This window comes from Octopus sinensis, linkage group LG30, assembly GCF_006345805.1.
Source record: "Octopus sinensis linkage group LG30, ASM634580v1, whole genome shotgun sequence".
Lineage (NCBI taxonomy): Eukaryota > Metazoa > Mollusca > Cephalopoda > Octopoda > Octopodidae > Octopus > Octopus sinensis.
This window is the reverse complement of record NC_043026.1, coordinates 12,484,894-12,500,672: the sequence shown is the minus strand read 5'-3', so window position 1 is coordinate 12,500,672 and position 15,779 is coordinate 12,484,894. Positions and strand designations below refer to the sequence as shown.

Below are 15,779 nucleotides of genomic sequence, written 5' to 3'. Positions count from 1 at the left end.
CAAAGATCTTAGTCACTTATCACCTCCATAAGGCCCAGCTTTTGAAGGGTGCTTTTTATATGCTGCTGGCATGGGTGCCTGTTATGTGACATTTTGGCATCAGCTACAACCATGATTTCACTTGGTTTGACAAGTCCTTCTGAAGCACAGCATATTGCCAAAGGTTTTGGTCACCACTTTTCAAACTCCACCCATCTAACACCCGTGGACATATTTACAAAGTCAGAAAACAGCACAGCTCCCATGACTTTCGGAAACATTTTTTCACGCTAAGAGTTGCTGAGGCATGGAACAAACTGCCGGCATCAGTTGTTAATTGTCGGAGCACTGCATCCTTCAAAACTTCCATGCTTTCTGAGATTCGCCAACACTACACCTGATTTTCTCCCCTCCATACACACACAAGCATGTATCTGACTCATACACTGTTCACTTCCCAGACATTCGTACATTACTGCATATGCAGACACCCATGAAATTATTAACCATCTTACAAACAATAACTCTGAGCCCCTTTTCAAACTCCACCCATCTAACACCTGTGGACATATTTACAAAGTCAGACAACAGCACAGCTCCCATGACTTTAGGAAACATTTTTTCACACTGAGAGTTGCTGAAGCATGGAACAAACTGCCGGCATCAGTTGTTAGTTGTCGGAGCACTGCATCCTTCAAAACTTCCATGCTTTCTGAGATTCGCCAACACTACACCTGATTTTCTCCCCTCCATACACACACAAGCATGTATTTGACTCATACACTGTTCACTTCCCAGACATTTGTACATTACTGCATATGCAGACACCCATGAAATTATTAACCATCTTATTAACAATAACTCTGAGCCCCTTTTCAAACTCCACCCGTCTAACACCCGTTGACATGTTTACAAAGTCAGAAAACAGCACAGCTCCCATGACTTTCAGAAACATTTTTTCACGCTAAGAGTTGCTGAAGCATGGAACAAACTGCCGGCATCAGTTGTTAGTTGTCAGAGCACTGCATCCTTCAAAACTTCCATGCTTCCAACACTACACCTGATTTTCTCCCCTCCATACACACGCAAGCATGTATCTGACTCATACACTGTTCACTTCCCAGACATTTGTACATTACTGCATATACTTTATACGCACTTTCTGACAAGTTGTGGTGCACCTGAGCACTGTATACAATAATTTCATTATTATTAAAGTGAAATAAAAAACTGCTGAACTTAAACGAGCAGATGACATTAAACTTGATATCAAAACACATTGATAGTCATTTTGAGAAAAATAACTTCAAACAGAACTAATAAAATAGTTTGTTTTATCTTTTATTTTTTACTTATTTCAGTCATTAGACTGTGGCCATTCTGGGGCAATACCTTGAAGAATTTTTAATCAAATGAATTAACCCCGAGAATTTGTTTTTTAAAACCTGGTGCTTATTCTATTGGTTTCTTTTGCCAAACTGCCAAATTACTTGGATGTAAACAAACCAACACCGGTTGTCAAGTGGTGGTAGTAGACAAACATGCTCAGATATATAAGTAGTGACTGGCTTCTGTGCCGGTGGCACGTAAAATACACCAATCCGACCGTGGCCGTTGCCAGCCTCGCCTGGCACCTGTGCAAGTGGCACGTAAAGAGCACCCACTACACTCACGGAGTGGTTGGCGTTAGGAAGGGCATCCAGCTGTAGAAACACTGCCAGATCAGACTGGAGCCTGGTGCAGCCTTCTGGCTTCCCAGACCCCGGTCGAACCATCCAACCCATGCTAGCATGGAAAACGGACGTTAAACGATGATGATGATGATGAAGTTGTAATGGAGTCAAATGACAGAGGGAAGAAGAAATAGAGAATAAAATTGTTATTGGAACAGTTTATAGTAATATTTTTCTCATTTTTTTTTTGTCTTTTTTTCTGACTTCACTTATTATTCATTTCAATAAATTTTGGGATCTTTTTGGTTTGAACGGCAGTTTTTTTCTAGCGGTGTCATATGAAATTGTCACCCATAATTATGACCCTTGTATCGATCTATTGCATTTCAATCTGTTTTAGGGTTAGGGTTAGAGGTGGAGGGAAGGGTATCTTTTTTTTCTTCAGAAATGTAAATAAACCTAATCTGTTTCTTAAACGAGGGACATATTCATACGGCACAGAATGTTTTTTAACTCAATAGACGTCATTGATTGGTTGAAACTGAAGAAAAAAAACCAACAAATATCTTACAAACTGTAGAATTTTCTCAATGAAGCCAAGAGAAAAAGATGTTTTATAAACACATTCTACCAGTATACGAAGTTTAAAAGTGTTTAGTTACGTGGAAATTATTTTTAAAAACTGCCGGTCAAACAGAAAAGATCCTGAAATTGTTTAATAGAAAGTGAAATATAAACTCAGTAAAGAGGAAAACTGCTTCAGTGAAACGAGCAGGTAAAATTAAACTTGATATCAAAACACATTGACAGCCATTTTGGAAAAAATAGCTTCAAACAGAACTGATAAAATAGTTTCTTTTATCTTTTAGTTTTTACTTGTTTCAGTTACTAGAGTGCGGTCATACTGGGGCATTTCCTTGAAGAATATTTTAGTCGAATGAATCAGGCCCCGAGAATTTTAGCACTATCAGAGGAATGTTAATTGGGAAAATAGTTTATGTGTGTGGAAGGTGAGCAAATATATTAAACGCTAAAAATCTACAGAAAACAGACTCCATCGACTGCCAGTGGGGTAAGCTAGAGGTAGTTGATAGCTTCTGTTACCTAAGTGACCAAGTCAGTAGTGGAGGTGGATTCTCCAAGTGTAGCTGTGAGAATAAGAATAGGCTGGACAAAGTTCTGAGAGCCCCTACCTCTGTTGGAAATAAAGGGCTTCTCTCTCAGAGTGAAAGGCAGATTGTATGATATCTGTGTGAGTTGCTAATGAGTATAGCAAGTAGTTTAGTGTACAAGTTGGACTCCACCAGGATTTGGTTCCTAATCCTCTCTGATTTATCATGGTTCTCCATGCTCTTTACTCTTTACTTGTTTCAGTCATTTGACTGCGGCCATGCTGGAGCACCGCCTTTAGTCAAGCAAATCGACCCCGGTACTTATTCTTTTGTAAGCCCAGTACTTATTCTATTGGTCTCTCTTTTGCCGAACCGCTAAGTGACGGGGACGTAAACACACCAGCATCGGTTGTCAAGCAATGCTAGGGGGACAAACACAGACACACAAACACATACATATATACGACAGGCTTCTTTCAGTTTCCGTCTGCCAAATCCACTCACAAGGCTTTGGTCGGCCCGAGGCTATAGTAGAAGACACTTGCCCAAGATGCCACGCATTGTGACTGAACCCGGAACCATGTGGTTGGTAAGCAAGCTACTTACCACACAGCCACTCCTGCGCCTATGCTATAACTGAAGAATTTAAAACCAGCTGCCCTTGGGAGCTCCTCAATGCTGATGACCTTTTTCTTATTGCTGAATCACTGCCAGAACTAGAGAAGAAGTTTCAAGAATTAATGTAGCAAAGACTAAAGTATTTGATAAGTAGGGAAACACAAATTGCAGATCACTTCAGAAAGATGGCCCTGCTTGGCATGTAGAAAAGGTATCAGTACAAACCCAGCATTGCTCGGGTTTGTTTCGACCCTTTAGAATTGGAATTTAGAAAAGTAAAAATTTTGCATTATGTAGCTCTTTAGGTGAACATTTTTCTGGTTGAAATACACCGAAAAATGACAACACAGCAGTCAAAAAATCGTAAAAAATAGGGATTTTCATAGAAGAAAAGCACCTTTTTGATGTAACTAATTTTTGGTGTTAACATGGTCCAATTTGAAGTTTTTCTTCTACACAAGGAAGAGCAAGCCTTCTTCTATCATACTCTCAGGGTCTCGGAGGAGATAGTGTTAGTTGAAGGCTACCAAACCTGCCATACACAGACAACTTCAGCTTTATATATATTTCTTTACTACCCACTGGTACTTTATTTATCGACCCTGAAAGGATGAAAGGCAAAGTCGACCTCGGCGGAATTTGAACTCAACGTAACGGCAGACGAAATACCTATTTCTTAATTACCCACAAAGGGGACAAACAAGGACAGACATAGGTATTAAGTCGATTACATCGACACCAGTGCGTAACTGGTACTTAATTTATCGACCCCGAAAGGATGAAAGGCAAAGTCGACCTCGGCGGAATTTGAACTTAGAACGTAATGGCAGACGAAATACCTATTTCTTTACTACCCACATGGGGCTAAACATAGAGTGGACAAATAAGGACAGACAAACGGATTAAGTCGATTGCATCGACCCCAGTGCGTAACTGGTACTTATTTAATCGACCCCGAAAGGATGAAAGGCAAAGTCGACCTCGGCGGAATTTGAACTCAGAACGTTAGCGGCAGACGAAATACGTATTTCTTTACTACCCACAAGGGGCTAAACACAGAGAGGACAGACAAACGGATTAAGTCGATTATATCGACCCCAGTGCGTAACTAGTACTTTATTTATCGACCCCGAAAGGATGAAAGGCAAAGTCGACTTCGGCAGAATTTGAACTCAAAACGTAGCATCAGACGAAATACGGCTACGCATTTCGCCCAGCGCGCTAACCTTTCTGCCACCTCGCCGCCTTCTTCAGCTTTATATATAGATAGAGAGAAAGATTACAGAGTCTTGCGAAGCAAACCCAAGAAACGATAAAAAGGTAGGAGCAGAGCCATCTATAGGATAATTCAAGAAGTAAATTTTATAAAGGGGAAACAACTTACACATATTTCCTTTAAATATGTCATAATCTGTATAAGTAATTGAATTGTGGCATTTCAAGGATGCAGCAAGAATAAAGAAGGGAAAAGAGGTAAACAGCATTGGAAAAAATTATTTCCTTCTCCAGACGTTTACCTATAAAGAGCAAATCTACGCATCTGCTATGGCGGTATGGTTCTACTAGCGAACAGTGGTCCCGGTGCGCGCACTCGCGCTGGCTAGTCGTAAGTAGTCGATCCTACGTCTTTTTAACCCTAAACCTAATCCTAACCTTAGAAATGATTTATTTACTTAGTTTAAAAAATTATTTACTTTGTTCGAAAAAAACCCTAACCCTAACCCCCAATATATATATCTTTATATATAAAAGTGAGGTTGTGTGCTGTCTGTCTCCTACGATTTAGATTCCTAACTACTCCCACATTTTGCGGTGCAGTTTAACCAAATTCGGGTATCTTATAGTCGTGAGTCATATCGAGCCCTTCTGGGTATTAGCGCGCGTCTACGATGAGTCTACGATTTTAAAAATAATTTACCATCATTTTTTTCCATTTTTATGCATTTTTTCGCTATTATATAAGGGAAGTAATTCTCTAAAAATGTCTACGATGAGTCAACGATTTAAAAAAAAATTTACCATAATTTTTTTTCCATTTTTAATGCATTTTTTTGCTATTTTTTGGCTACAACTCTCTAAAAATACTTATATAGTTATTTCCCTTACAAACCCGAGCAACGCCGGGCGATACTGCTAGTATATATATATATATAAAAACACTTTCTTGAAATGTTTCCGGTACTTATAACGAAGTTATGCCTTTCTGGCTTTGATATGTATTCAGCCTTGAAATACAAACGTACGCGCGAGTCGTTGTAGGATCGACTACTTACGACTAGCTAGCGCGAGTGCGCGCACCGGGACCACTGTTCGCTAGTAAGTACCTGGCGGCATAAAATGAAAGAGGGAAGTCATAACAGCATTATGTACTGAGAAATGTGTAAACGGACTTGATAGATTACTAGATGATGTCTTAAAGTTCAAATTCCGCCGACGTCGACTTTGCCTTTCGTCCTTTTTCGGGGTCGATAAATTAAGTACCAGTTACGCACTGGGACTCGATGTAATCGACTTAATACCTATGTCTGTCCTTGTTTGTCCCCTCTATGTTTAGCCCCTTGCGGGTAGTAAAGGAATAGGTATTTCGTCTGCCGTTACGTTCTGAGTTCAAATTCCGCCGAGGTCGACTTTGCCTTTCATCCTTTCGGGGCCGCTAAATTAAGTACCAGTTACGCACTGGGGTCGATGTAATCGACTTAATACCTATGTCTGTCCTTGTTCGTCCCCTCTATGTTTAGCCCCTTGCGGGTAATAAAGAAATAGGTAATGTCTTAAAGAAATCACATTATCGTTGGTGATACAGAACTCTGGGTACTACTGAAGAAGAGAGGTCCCGGTGCGCGATCTTACTTTGTTTAACAGAATTGGCGATCCTTTTGGTTGTTTACGTTTGTTTATACTCGTATACATTCAAAGTTCACAAATTTCTTTATTTAAATTAGGAAACATATTCCTTCCATGCTTTCTGAGATCCGACAACACTACACCTGATTTTCTCCCCTCCATACATACACAAGCATGTATCTGACTCATGCATTGTTTGCTTTCCAGACATTTGTACTATACTCTGACTAGTTGTGGTGCACCTAAGCACTGTATACAATAATTTCATTATTATATTATTATATATAATATCAATAGGATAACAAAGCTTCTTTGTAGACGATATTTTCTGTTTGGTCGACACTAATTTTCAGATTACTGGAGTCCAATTGCTTTACTCGTAGCGACGTATAACTGGCCGTGTGTAAACATCGGAGTGGGTTAAAATACACCTACACGATCTAAACTCTGGCCCTATGCTTTGTTTGCTGTGAATGCGCGAGCGGAATGGTTAGGAATCTGCCCATCTACGATGGGAGGTAAAGGGATAGTATCGCAAATCTAAACCCTCTAAATTCACGAACTATATAGGGGTGAAATCCAGAGTTAACTAATCCTCGTTGCCGGAATTTTAATGTGTCTGTGGCATTTGATTGGCTAAAATTACCCCAAATTTGCAAATTTTCAAAGCTCTTTTACTCTTTTACTTGTTTCAGTCATTTGACTGTGGCCATGCTGGAGCACCGCCTTTAGTCGAGCAAATCAACCCCAGGACTGTATTCTTTGTAAGCCTAGTACTTATTCTATCGGTCTCTTTTTTACCGAACCGCTAAGTTACAGGGAGGTAAACACACCAGCATCGGTAGTCAAGCGATGTTGGGGGGGGGGACAAGCACAGACACACACACATATACATATATACGACGGGCTTCTTTCAGTTTCCGTCTACCAAATCCACTCACAAGGCTTTGGTCAGCCCGAGATTATAGTAGAAGACACTTGCCCAAGGCGCCATGCAGTGGGAATGAACTCGGAACCATGTGGTTGGTAAGCAAGCTACTTACCACACAGCCACTCCTGCGCCTATTAATATTTAATTTATTATTTCTTGTTTAATATATTTACAGTCAATCAGAATAGGTCTCAAAGTTGTTGTTAGACATGTCATTCATTCGTTAGCTTCGGTGAGTGCGTGAGAGCAAGTGTTGTCAACTGTGAACACATGAAATATTATCACTAACAATGTCTCTTATAGACGCGCTGTTCCTCTTCCACTTCAGCACGTCATCCAACCGAAAGCTCATTACAGAAACTGATGGCAATCCCTCAAGGTCGAGGATGATGGTCTTCGCACAAATTTATTGGTAAGTCCGCAGGTGACTGATAAGACCAATTCTTGCTCGAAAAGATCGGTCACAGTGCAGACATCTAGTGCCGGAAGGGAGAGTCGCACGTGGTTGTTGTTGGCGCTCCTTCCGTCGTCGTCTTTTCTCCTCCAGCTCCGCAGACCTTTTCGACTCGAAATTCGCCGTTCCCTCATGGATGGTGGTTTTCCAGAGTGGTCTGTTTTTTTGTCGTTTCCTCCCAGTTGGTGAAGTCAATGTCACACTTTTTGAGGTTCATTTTCGGGGAGTCCTTGTAGCGTTTCTTCTGGCCTTCTTTTTGTACGCTTGCCGTCTTTGAGTTGGGAGTAGAAGATCTGTTTGGGAAGTCGTCCGTCAGTCATTCTAACCGCGTGGCCGCTCCATCTTAGTTGGCCTTTGATGACATAGGCTTCGATGCTGGTCATTTTTGCTTCTTGTAGCAAGCTGACGTTAGTTCTTCTGTCTTACCAGCTGATGTTGAGGATCTTCCGAAGACAGCGTTGGTGAAATTTAGAGAAACTAATGAATGAATAACAAGTCTAACGACAATTCTGGGGTCCTTTCTGATTGATTGCCAATATTTTAATATAATGTGAATAGAGTTTAATGATAAAAAAATATTTTCGCTCAATAAACACTCAAAATCCCCGGTTTGGGAATTGAAACCGCGAGTCTGCTGCCCTAACCACTGGGCCATTGCATCTCCACATATATGATATAGGCTTTGGACTATGTTGTGTGATGTCAATTTAATAACAAATTGAAAAGTAAAGTTCAGTTGTTCAGGAAATGTTTGCTTCTAGAATTTATCTCTGTAGAAATGGAGTAACGCTTCCATTGTTGCATCTCTGCTACTAAAATGATTCTTCTATATCTTATGCTGTTGTTTCTCTCTTATTTCAGAATATCAGACAACTGTGACATCAAAGAATTGCTTCCATCAGATTCATCATCAACATTTATTATCTTTTAAAGACTAAAGAAAAACGTTATATGCAACAAATATATAATTCTGTGGTAAACTACAGTGAAATATTTCTTGTGAACGGAGTTTAATGGCAGCATTTCTCTACTGTGTAGTCTGCAGTATGTACAAGATGAATTTGCCTTCTAGTAATTAAATTTGGATGAAGTTTCAAATATGTTTGTGGCATCTTCAGATATTGAGTAAAGTCAGAATTGATGAGAAAATAGCTGTAAAACATTTAAAAGAAATAAAAGATAAAAAGTGAAACAAGAAAATAAACCGTATATTGTTCTGAGAGAAGAAAACTATTGAAGCAATGGATAATGTGACAGACTTAAAGGATTGATTTATTATTTTGTTGAAGAGATGCAGAAAGTGACTGAAAAATCCTCATACCATTGTGGTATCTGTCAAAAATCATTTTCTCTGGAAAGTAACCTCATTAAACATGAGTGTATTAATAGGAGTGAGAAACCATATCACTGTGATATTTGTGGGGAATCATTCTCTAAAAAGAATTGCTTAGCTAAACATAGAAACATTCATGTGGGCAAGAAGCCATATCATTGTGGTGTCTGTGGTAAATCATTCTCTCAAAGAATTAAATTATATACTCACAAATGTGTTCACACAGGGGCAAAACCGTACCGCTGTGATATCTGTGGAAGATCCTTTTCTCAAAAGTTCAGTCTAACTATTCATATACGTATTCACACAGGAGAAAAACCCCATAATTGTGACGTCTGTAATAAATCATTCACTCATTTAACTAATTTACATACTCACAAACGTACTCATACAGGGGAAAAGACACATCAGTGTGATATCTGTGGTAAATCATTCGCTCAAAGAAGTACCCTAACCACACACAAACGCATTCATACAGGAGAAAAACCATATCATTGTGATGTCTGTGGTAAATCATTCTCTCACACGACTTCTTTACGTACTCACAATCGTATTCATACAGGAGAAAAGGCATATCAGTGTGATATCTGTGGTAAATCATTCTCTCAAAAGGTTGGTTTAACTGTTCACATACGCTCGCACACAGGTGAAAAACCATGCCATTGTGGTGTTTGTAATAAATCATTCTCTCACTTAACTGCGTTACGTCTGCACACATGCATTCATGCACGGGAAAAGATATACCATTGTGATATCTGTGGTAAAGCATTCAGTCGGTTAAATAATTTATCTTCACACAAATACATTCATATGCAACAGAAACCATATCACTGTGATGTCTGCGGTAAATCATTCACTAATACTTCAGAATTAACTGTCCACATGCGTATTCATACAGGAGAGAAGCCGTTTCATTGTGATATCTGTGGTAAATCCTTCTCTAGAAGTAGTGACTTGACTGCACACAAACGTATTCATACAGGAGAGAATCCTCATCACTGTGATATCTGCGGTAAATCATTCACTGCTTCTGGTGACTTAACCAAACACATTCGTATTCATACAGGAGAAAAGCCATATCAGTGTGATATCTGTGGTAAATCCTTCTCTAGAAATGATGGTCTCACTAGTCATAAACGTAGTCATACAGGCAACAAACCACATCAGTGTGATATCTGTGGTAAATCATTCATTCGAAAAATTGACCTAACCGTTCACATACGTATTCATACAGGGGAAAGACCACATAATTGTGATGTCTGTAGTAAATCATTCTCTCATTTAACCTCTTTACGTACTCACAAACGTATTCATACAGGGGAAAAGATACATCATTGTGATATCTGTGGTAAATCGTTCTCTCAAAAGATTGGTTTAACTGTTCACATACGCATTCACACAGGTGAAAAACCACATCGTTGTGATGTCTGTAGTAAATCATTCTCTCACTTAACGGCTTTACGTATGCACAAATGCATTCATACGCAGGAAAAGACATTTCATTGTGATATCTGTGGTAAATCATTCACTCAATTAAGTAACCTATCTTCACACAAATATATTCATGCTCAACAGAAACCATATCACTGTGACGTCTGTGATAAATCATTCTCTAATACTTCGGACTTAACTGTCCACATGCGTATTCATACAGGAGAGAAGCCGTATCATTGTGATATCTGTGGTATATCATTCTCTAAAAGTACTGACTTGACTACACACAAACGTATTCATACAGGAGAGAAGCCATATCAGTGTATTATCTGTGGTAAATCATTCGCTACAAGTAGTGCATTAAGTATACACAAGCGTATTCATACAGGTGAGAATCCTCATCACTGTGATATCTGTGGTAAATCATTCACTGCTACCGGTGACTTAACCAGACACATCCGTACTCACACAGGAGAAAAACCATATCAGTGTGATATCTGTGGTAAATCATTCTCTAGAAAGGAGGGTCTCACTAATCATAAACATAATCATACAGGTGAAAAGCCATATCAGTGTAATATCTGTGGTAAATCATTCGCTAGAAATGATTGTCTCTCTAAACATAAACGTATTCATACAGGAGAGAAGCCATATGACTGTCATACCTGTGGTAAATCATTCTCTACTAGTAATCAGTTAACTACACACAAATGTATTCATACAGGCGAGAATCCTTGATTGTGATATCTGTGGTAAATCATTCACTGATACTGGTGACTTAACCAGACACATCTGTACTCTTACAGGAGAAAAACCATATCGGTGTGATATCTGTGGTAAATCATTCACTGATACTGGTGACTTAACCAGACACATCTGTACTCGTACAGGAGAAAAACCATATCGGTGTGATATCTGTGGTAAATCATTCACTGATACTGTCGACTTAACCAGACACATCTGTACTCATACAGGAGAAAAACCATATCAGTGTGATATCTGTGGTAAATCATTCACTGATACTGTCGACTTAACCAGACACATCTGTACTCACACATGAGAAAAACCATATCGGTGTGATATCTGTGGTAAATCATTCACTGATACTGGAGACTTAACCAGACACATCCGTACACATACAGGAGAAAAACCATATCAGTGTGATATCTGTGGTAAATCATTCACTGATACTGGAGACTTAACCAGACACATCCGTACACATACAGGAGAAAAACCATATCAGTGTGATATCTGTGGTAAATCATTCACTGATACTGGTGACTTAACCAGACACATCTGTACTCATACATGAGAAAAACCATATCGGTGTGATATCTGTGGTAAATCATTCACTGATACTGGTGACTTAACCAGACACATCTGTACTCATACATGAGAAAAACCATATCAGTGTGATATCTGTGGTAAATCATTCACTGATACTGGAGACTTAACCAGACACATCTGTACTCATACATGAGAAAAACCATATCAGTGTGATATCTGTGGTAAATCATTCACTGATACTGGTGACTTAACCAGACACATCTGTACTCATACATGAGAAAAACCATATCAGTGTGATATCTGTGGTAAATCATTCACTGATACTGGAGACTTAACCAGACACATCTGTACTCATACATGAGAAAAACCATATCAGTGTGATATCTGTGGTAAATCATTCACTGATACTGGTGACTTAACCAGACACATCTGTACTCATACATGAGAAAAACCATATCAGTGTGATATCTGTGGTAAATCATTCACTGATACTGGAGACTTAACCAGACACATCCGTACACATACAGGAGAAAAACCATATCAGTGTGATATCTGTGGTAAATCATTCACTGATACTGGTGACTTAACCAGACACATCTGTACTCATACATGAGAAAAACCATATCAGTGTGATATCTGTGGTAAATCATTCACTGATACTGGTGACTTAACCAGACACATCTGTACTCATACATGAGAAAAACCATATCAGTGTGATATCTGTGGTAAATCATTCACTGATACTGGAGACTTAACCAGACACATCTGTACTCATACAGGAGAAAAACCATATCAGTGTGATATCTGTGATAAATCATTCACTGATACTGGAGACTTAACCAGACACATCCGTACACATACAGGAGAGAAGCCATATCATGATATGTAGTAAATATTTTTTTGTGGCAGGAGTGGCTGTGTGTAAGTAGCTTGCTAACCAACCACATGGTTCTGGGTTCAGTCCCACTGCGTGGCACCTTGGGCAAGTGTCTTCTGCTATAGCCCCGGGCCGACCAATGCCTTGTGAGTGGATTTGGTAGACGGAAACTGAAAGAAGCCTGTCGTATATATGTATATATAAATATATATGCGTGTGTGTGTTTGTGTGTCTGTGTTTGTCCCCCTAGCATTGCTTGACAACTGATGCTGGTGTGTTTACGTCCCCGTCACTTAGCGGTTCCGCAAAAAGAGACCGATAGAATAAGCACTGGTCTTACAAAGAATAAGTCCCGGGGTCGAGTTTGCTCGATTAAAGGCGGTGCTCCAGCATGGCCGCAGTCAAATGACTGAAACAAGTAAAAGAGTAAAAAAAAAAGAGAGAGCACACGGCTCAGTGGTTAGAGTGTCGAGATAATTTTACACTTGACAGTTGAATGCGTGTGCACATTTGCAGACAGTCTGTATGACTCAGTGCACTTTTGTGTTTTGCGAAGACGCGTTATCATGCGTTTTGGCTTTCAAACGTGCACGCTTTTTTGATTTGAGAAATGCAGGGAATAATTAAGGAGTTAGACCAAGTGAATGACAAGAGAGCGGGATTTTCATGAAAGACCAAAAATGCTTGATATGCTATCATTCCTTAAGTATGCCGTAAAACGATCCGGCAACGAACAACAAGCACTAGCACCAGACCTGGCAACACTGGGTCATAGTGCTAGTGTGTTCATCATCATCGTTTAGCATCTGCTTTCCATGCTGGCATGGGTTGGATGGTGCAACTGGGGTCTGGGAAGCCAGAAGGCTGCACCAGGCCCAGTCTGATCTGGCAATGTTTCTACGGCTTGGTACCCTTCCTAATGCCAACCACACCATGAGTGTAGTGGGTGCTTTTTTGCTTTTTACGTGCCACTGGCACAGGTGCCAGACGAGGCTGGCAAACGGCCACGATCGGATGGTGCTTTTTATGTGCCACCGGCACGGAGGCCAGGCGAGGCTGGCAACGGCCACGATCGGATGGTTCTTTTTATGTGCCACCGGCACAGAGGCCAGGCAAGGCTGGCAAACAGTCACGATCGGATGGTACTTTTTACGTGCCACCGGCATGGCGGCCAGACGAGGCTGGCAAACAGCCACGATCGGATGGTGCATTTTACATGCCTCCGGCACCGGCACGGAAGCCCGTCGGGGCTGCACTGGCAACGACCACGTTCGGATGGTCCTCTTATGTGCCACCGGCACTGGTATCACAGCTACAATTTCCATTGATGTTGATCGATTTTGATTTTGATTTTCACTTGCCTCAACAGGTCTTCACAAGTAGAGTTTTGTGTCCCAAGAAGGAAAGGTATGCATAAGTGAGTGAAAACAAAATTTCCATTCAAATGGAAGAATTTCTGAGACTAACCATTTTAAGTCGTAGTGGAAATGCGACCTATGTCGCAAATAGGAATGTGAATATTGTATACATTTTATAATTGAAAAATTTATTATATTTTGTACGCACGAATATTTCGGCCACAATAGAATCTGTTTGCAGGAGTTTCACCATCCTTGATTTATCTTCTTGACTGTGTGGCCTATAATCTTTATTTTTTACATCATTTCTCTCTAAAGACATCATGAAATCTAAATAAAGCTGGTTTATTCTTAAATTATTTTTGTGTCATTTTTACATACTCTTTTATACTCTGCTTTTACTCTTTTACTCGTTTCAGTCATTTGACTGCGGCCATGCTGGAGCACCGCATTTAATCGAGCAACTCGACCCCGGGACTTATTCTTTTGTAAGCCCAGTACTTATTCTATCGGTCTCTTTTTGCCAAACCGCTAAGTGACGAGGACATAAACACACCAGCATCGGTTGTCAAGCAATGCTAGGGGGACAAACACAGACACACAAACACACACACGCATATATATACATATATACGACGGGCTCCTTTCAGTTTCCGTCTACCAAATCCACTCACAAGACTTTGGTCGGCTGGAGGCTATAGCAGAAGACACTTGCCCAAGGTGCCACGCAGTAGGACTGAACCCGGAACCATGTGGTTGGTAAACAAGCTACCTACCACACAGCCACTCCTGCGCATGTAGAACATCTGATCAAATCATATGTTTGTCCAATTAATAAACTATAGATTTCACAGATTTGGCATTATTTTATATAAATACTAAACATTAAAGGTGATCATGCAGTGAATAAGAGATAAACAGGAGGATAACTTTATATCATCATCATCGTTTAACGTCTGCTTTCCATGCTAGCATGGGTTGGACGATTTTGACTGAGGACTGGCGAACCAGATGGCTGCACCAGGCTCCAATCTTGATCTGGCAGAGTTTCTACAGCTGGATGGCCTTCCTAACGCCAACCATTCCGAGAGTGTAGTGGGTGCTTTTTACGTGCCACCGGCACAGGGAGCCAGTCAGGCGGTACTGGCAATGACCTTACTCGAATCTTTTTACACATGCCACCGACATAGGTGCCAGTAAGGCAACGCTGGTAACGATCACGCTCAAATGGTGCCTTTTACGTGTCACTGGCACAGAGGCCAATCAGGTGGTACTGGCAATGACCTTACTCGAATCTTTTTACACATGCCACCGACACAGGTGCCAGTAAGGCGACGTTGGTAACGATCACGCTCAAATGGTGCCTTTTACGTGCCACTGGCACAGAGGCCAATCAGGTGGTACTGGCAATGACCTTACTCGAATATTTTTACACATGCCACCGACACAGGTGCCAGTAAGGCGACGCTGGTAACGATCACGCTCGAATGGTGCCTTTTACTTGCCACCGGCACGGAAGCCAGTTAGCTGCTCTGGCAATGATAATGCTTGGATGGTGCTCTTGGCACCCTAGCACGGACTGATTAAGAACGGACTCTCCAACTGCCTTGCCACTCATGTCCTACCAGCTTAAGATATTGTCCATCCACACATTCTTTGCCTGCCTCTTGATCTACTGCCCTCTACACATGCAGTAATTTGCCCAATGGTCCTTGTAAGACCAGGTGATGTGTAGTGTTCTTGAGCAAAACCACTTCACATTGTTCTAATCCACTCAGCTGTAGAAATGAGTATCACCAGTGGAAGCACATCGCTCAGCAGTTAGGGTATTGGATTCGTGACCATAAGATTGTGGTTTCAATCCCTGGACTAGGCAGTT

General features: G+C 40.6%; 1 protein-coding gene across 1 annotated transcript in view; it reads left to right on the top strand.

The window, feature by feature from the left end:
• LOC115226459 (zinc finger protein 208-like) overlaps positions 1 to 15,779 on the top strand; it is a gene marked incomplete at its 3' end in the record, with an annotated part of 53,502 nt that overhangs the window by 17,542 nt on the left and 20,181 nt on the right. Inside the window, exon 3 of the mRNA XM_029797455.2 lies at positions 10,851 to 10,934. Within this exon, the coding sequence (XP_029653315.2) occupies positions 10,851 to 10,934 (84 nt within the window). The remainder of the gene's footprint in view (positions 1 to 10,850; positions 10,935 to 15,779) is intronic.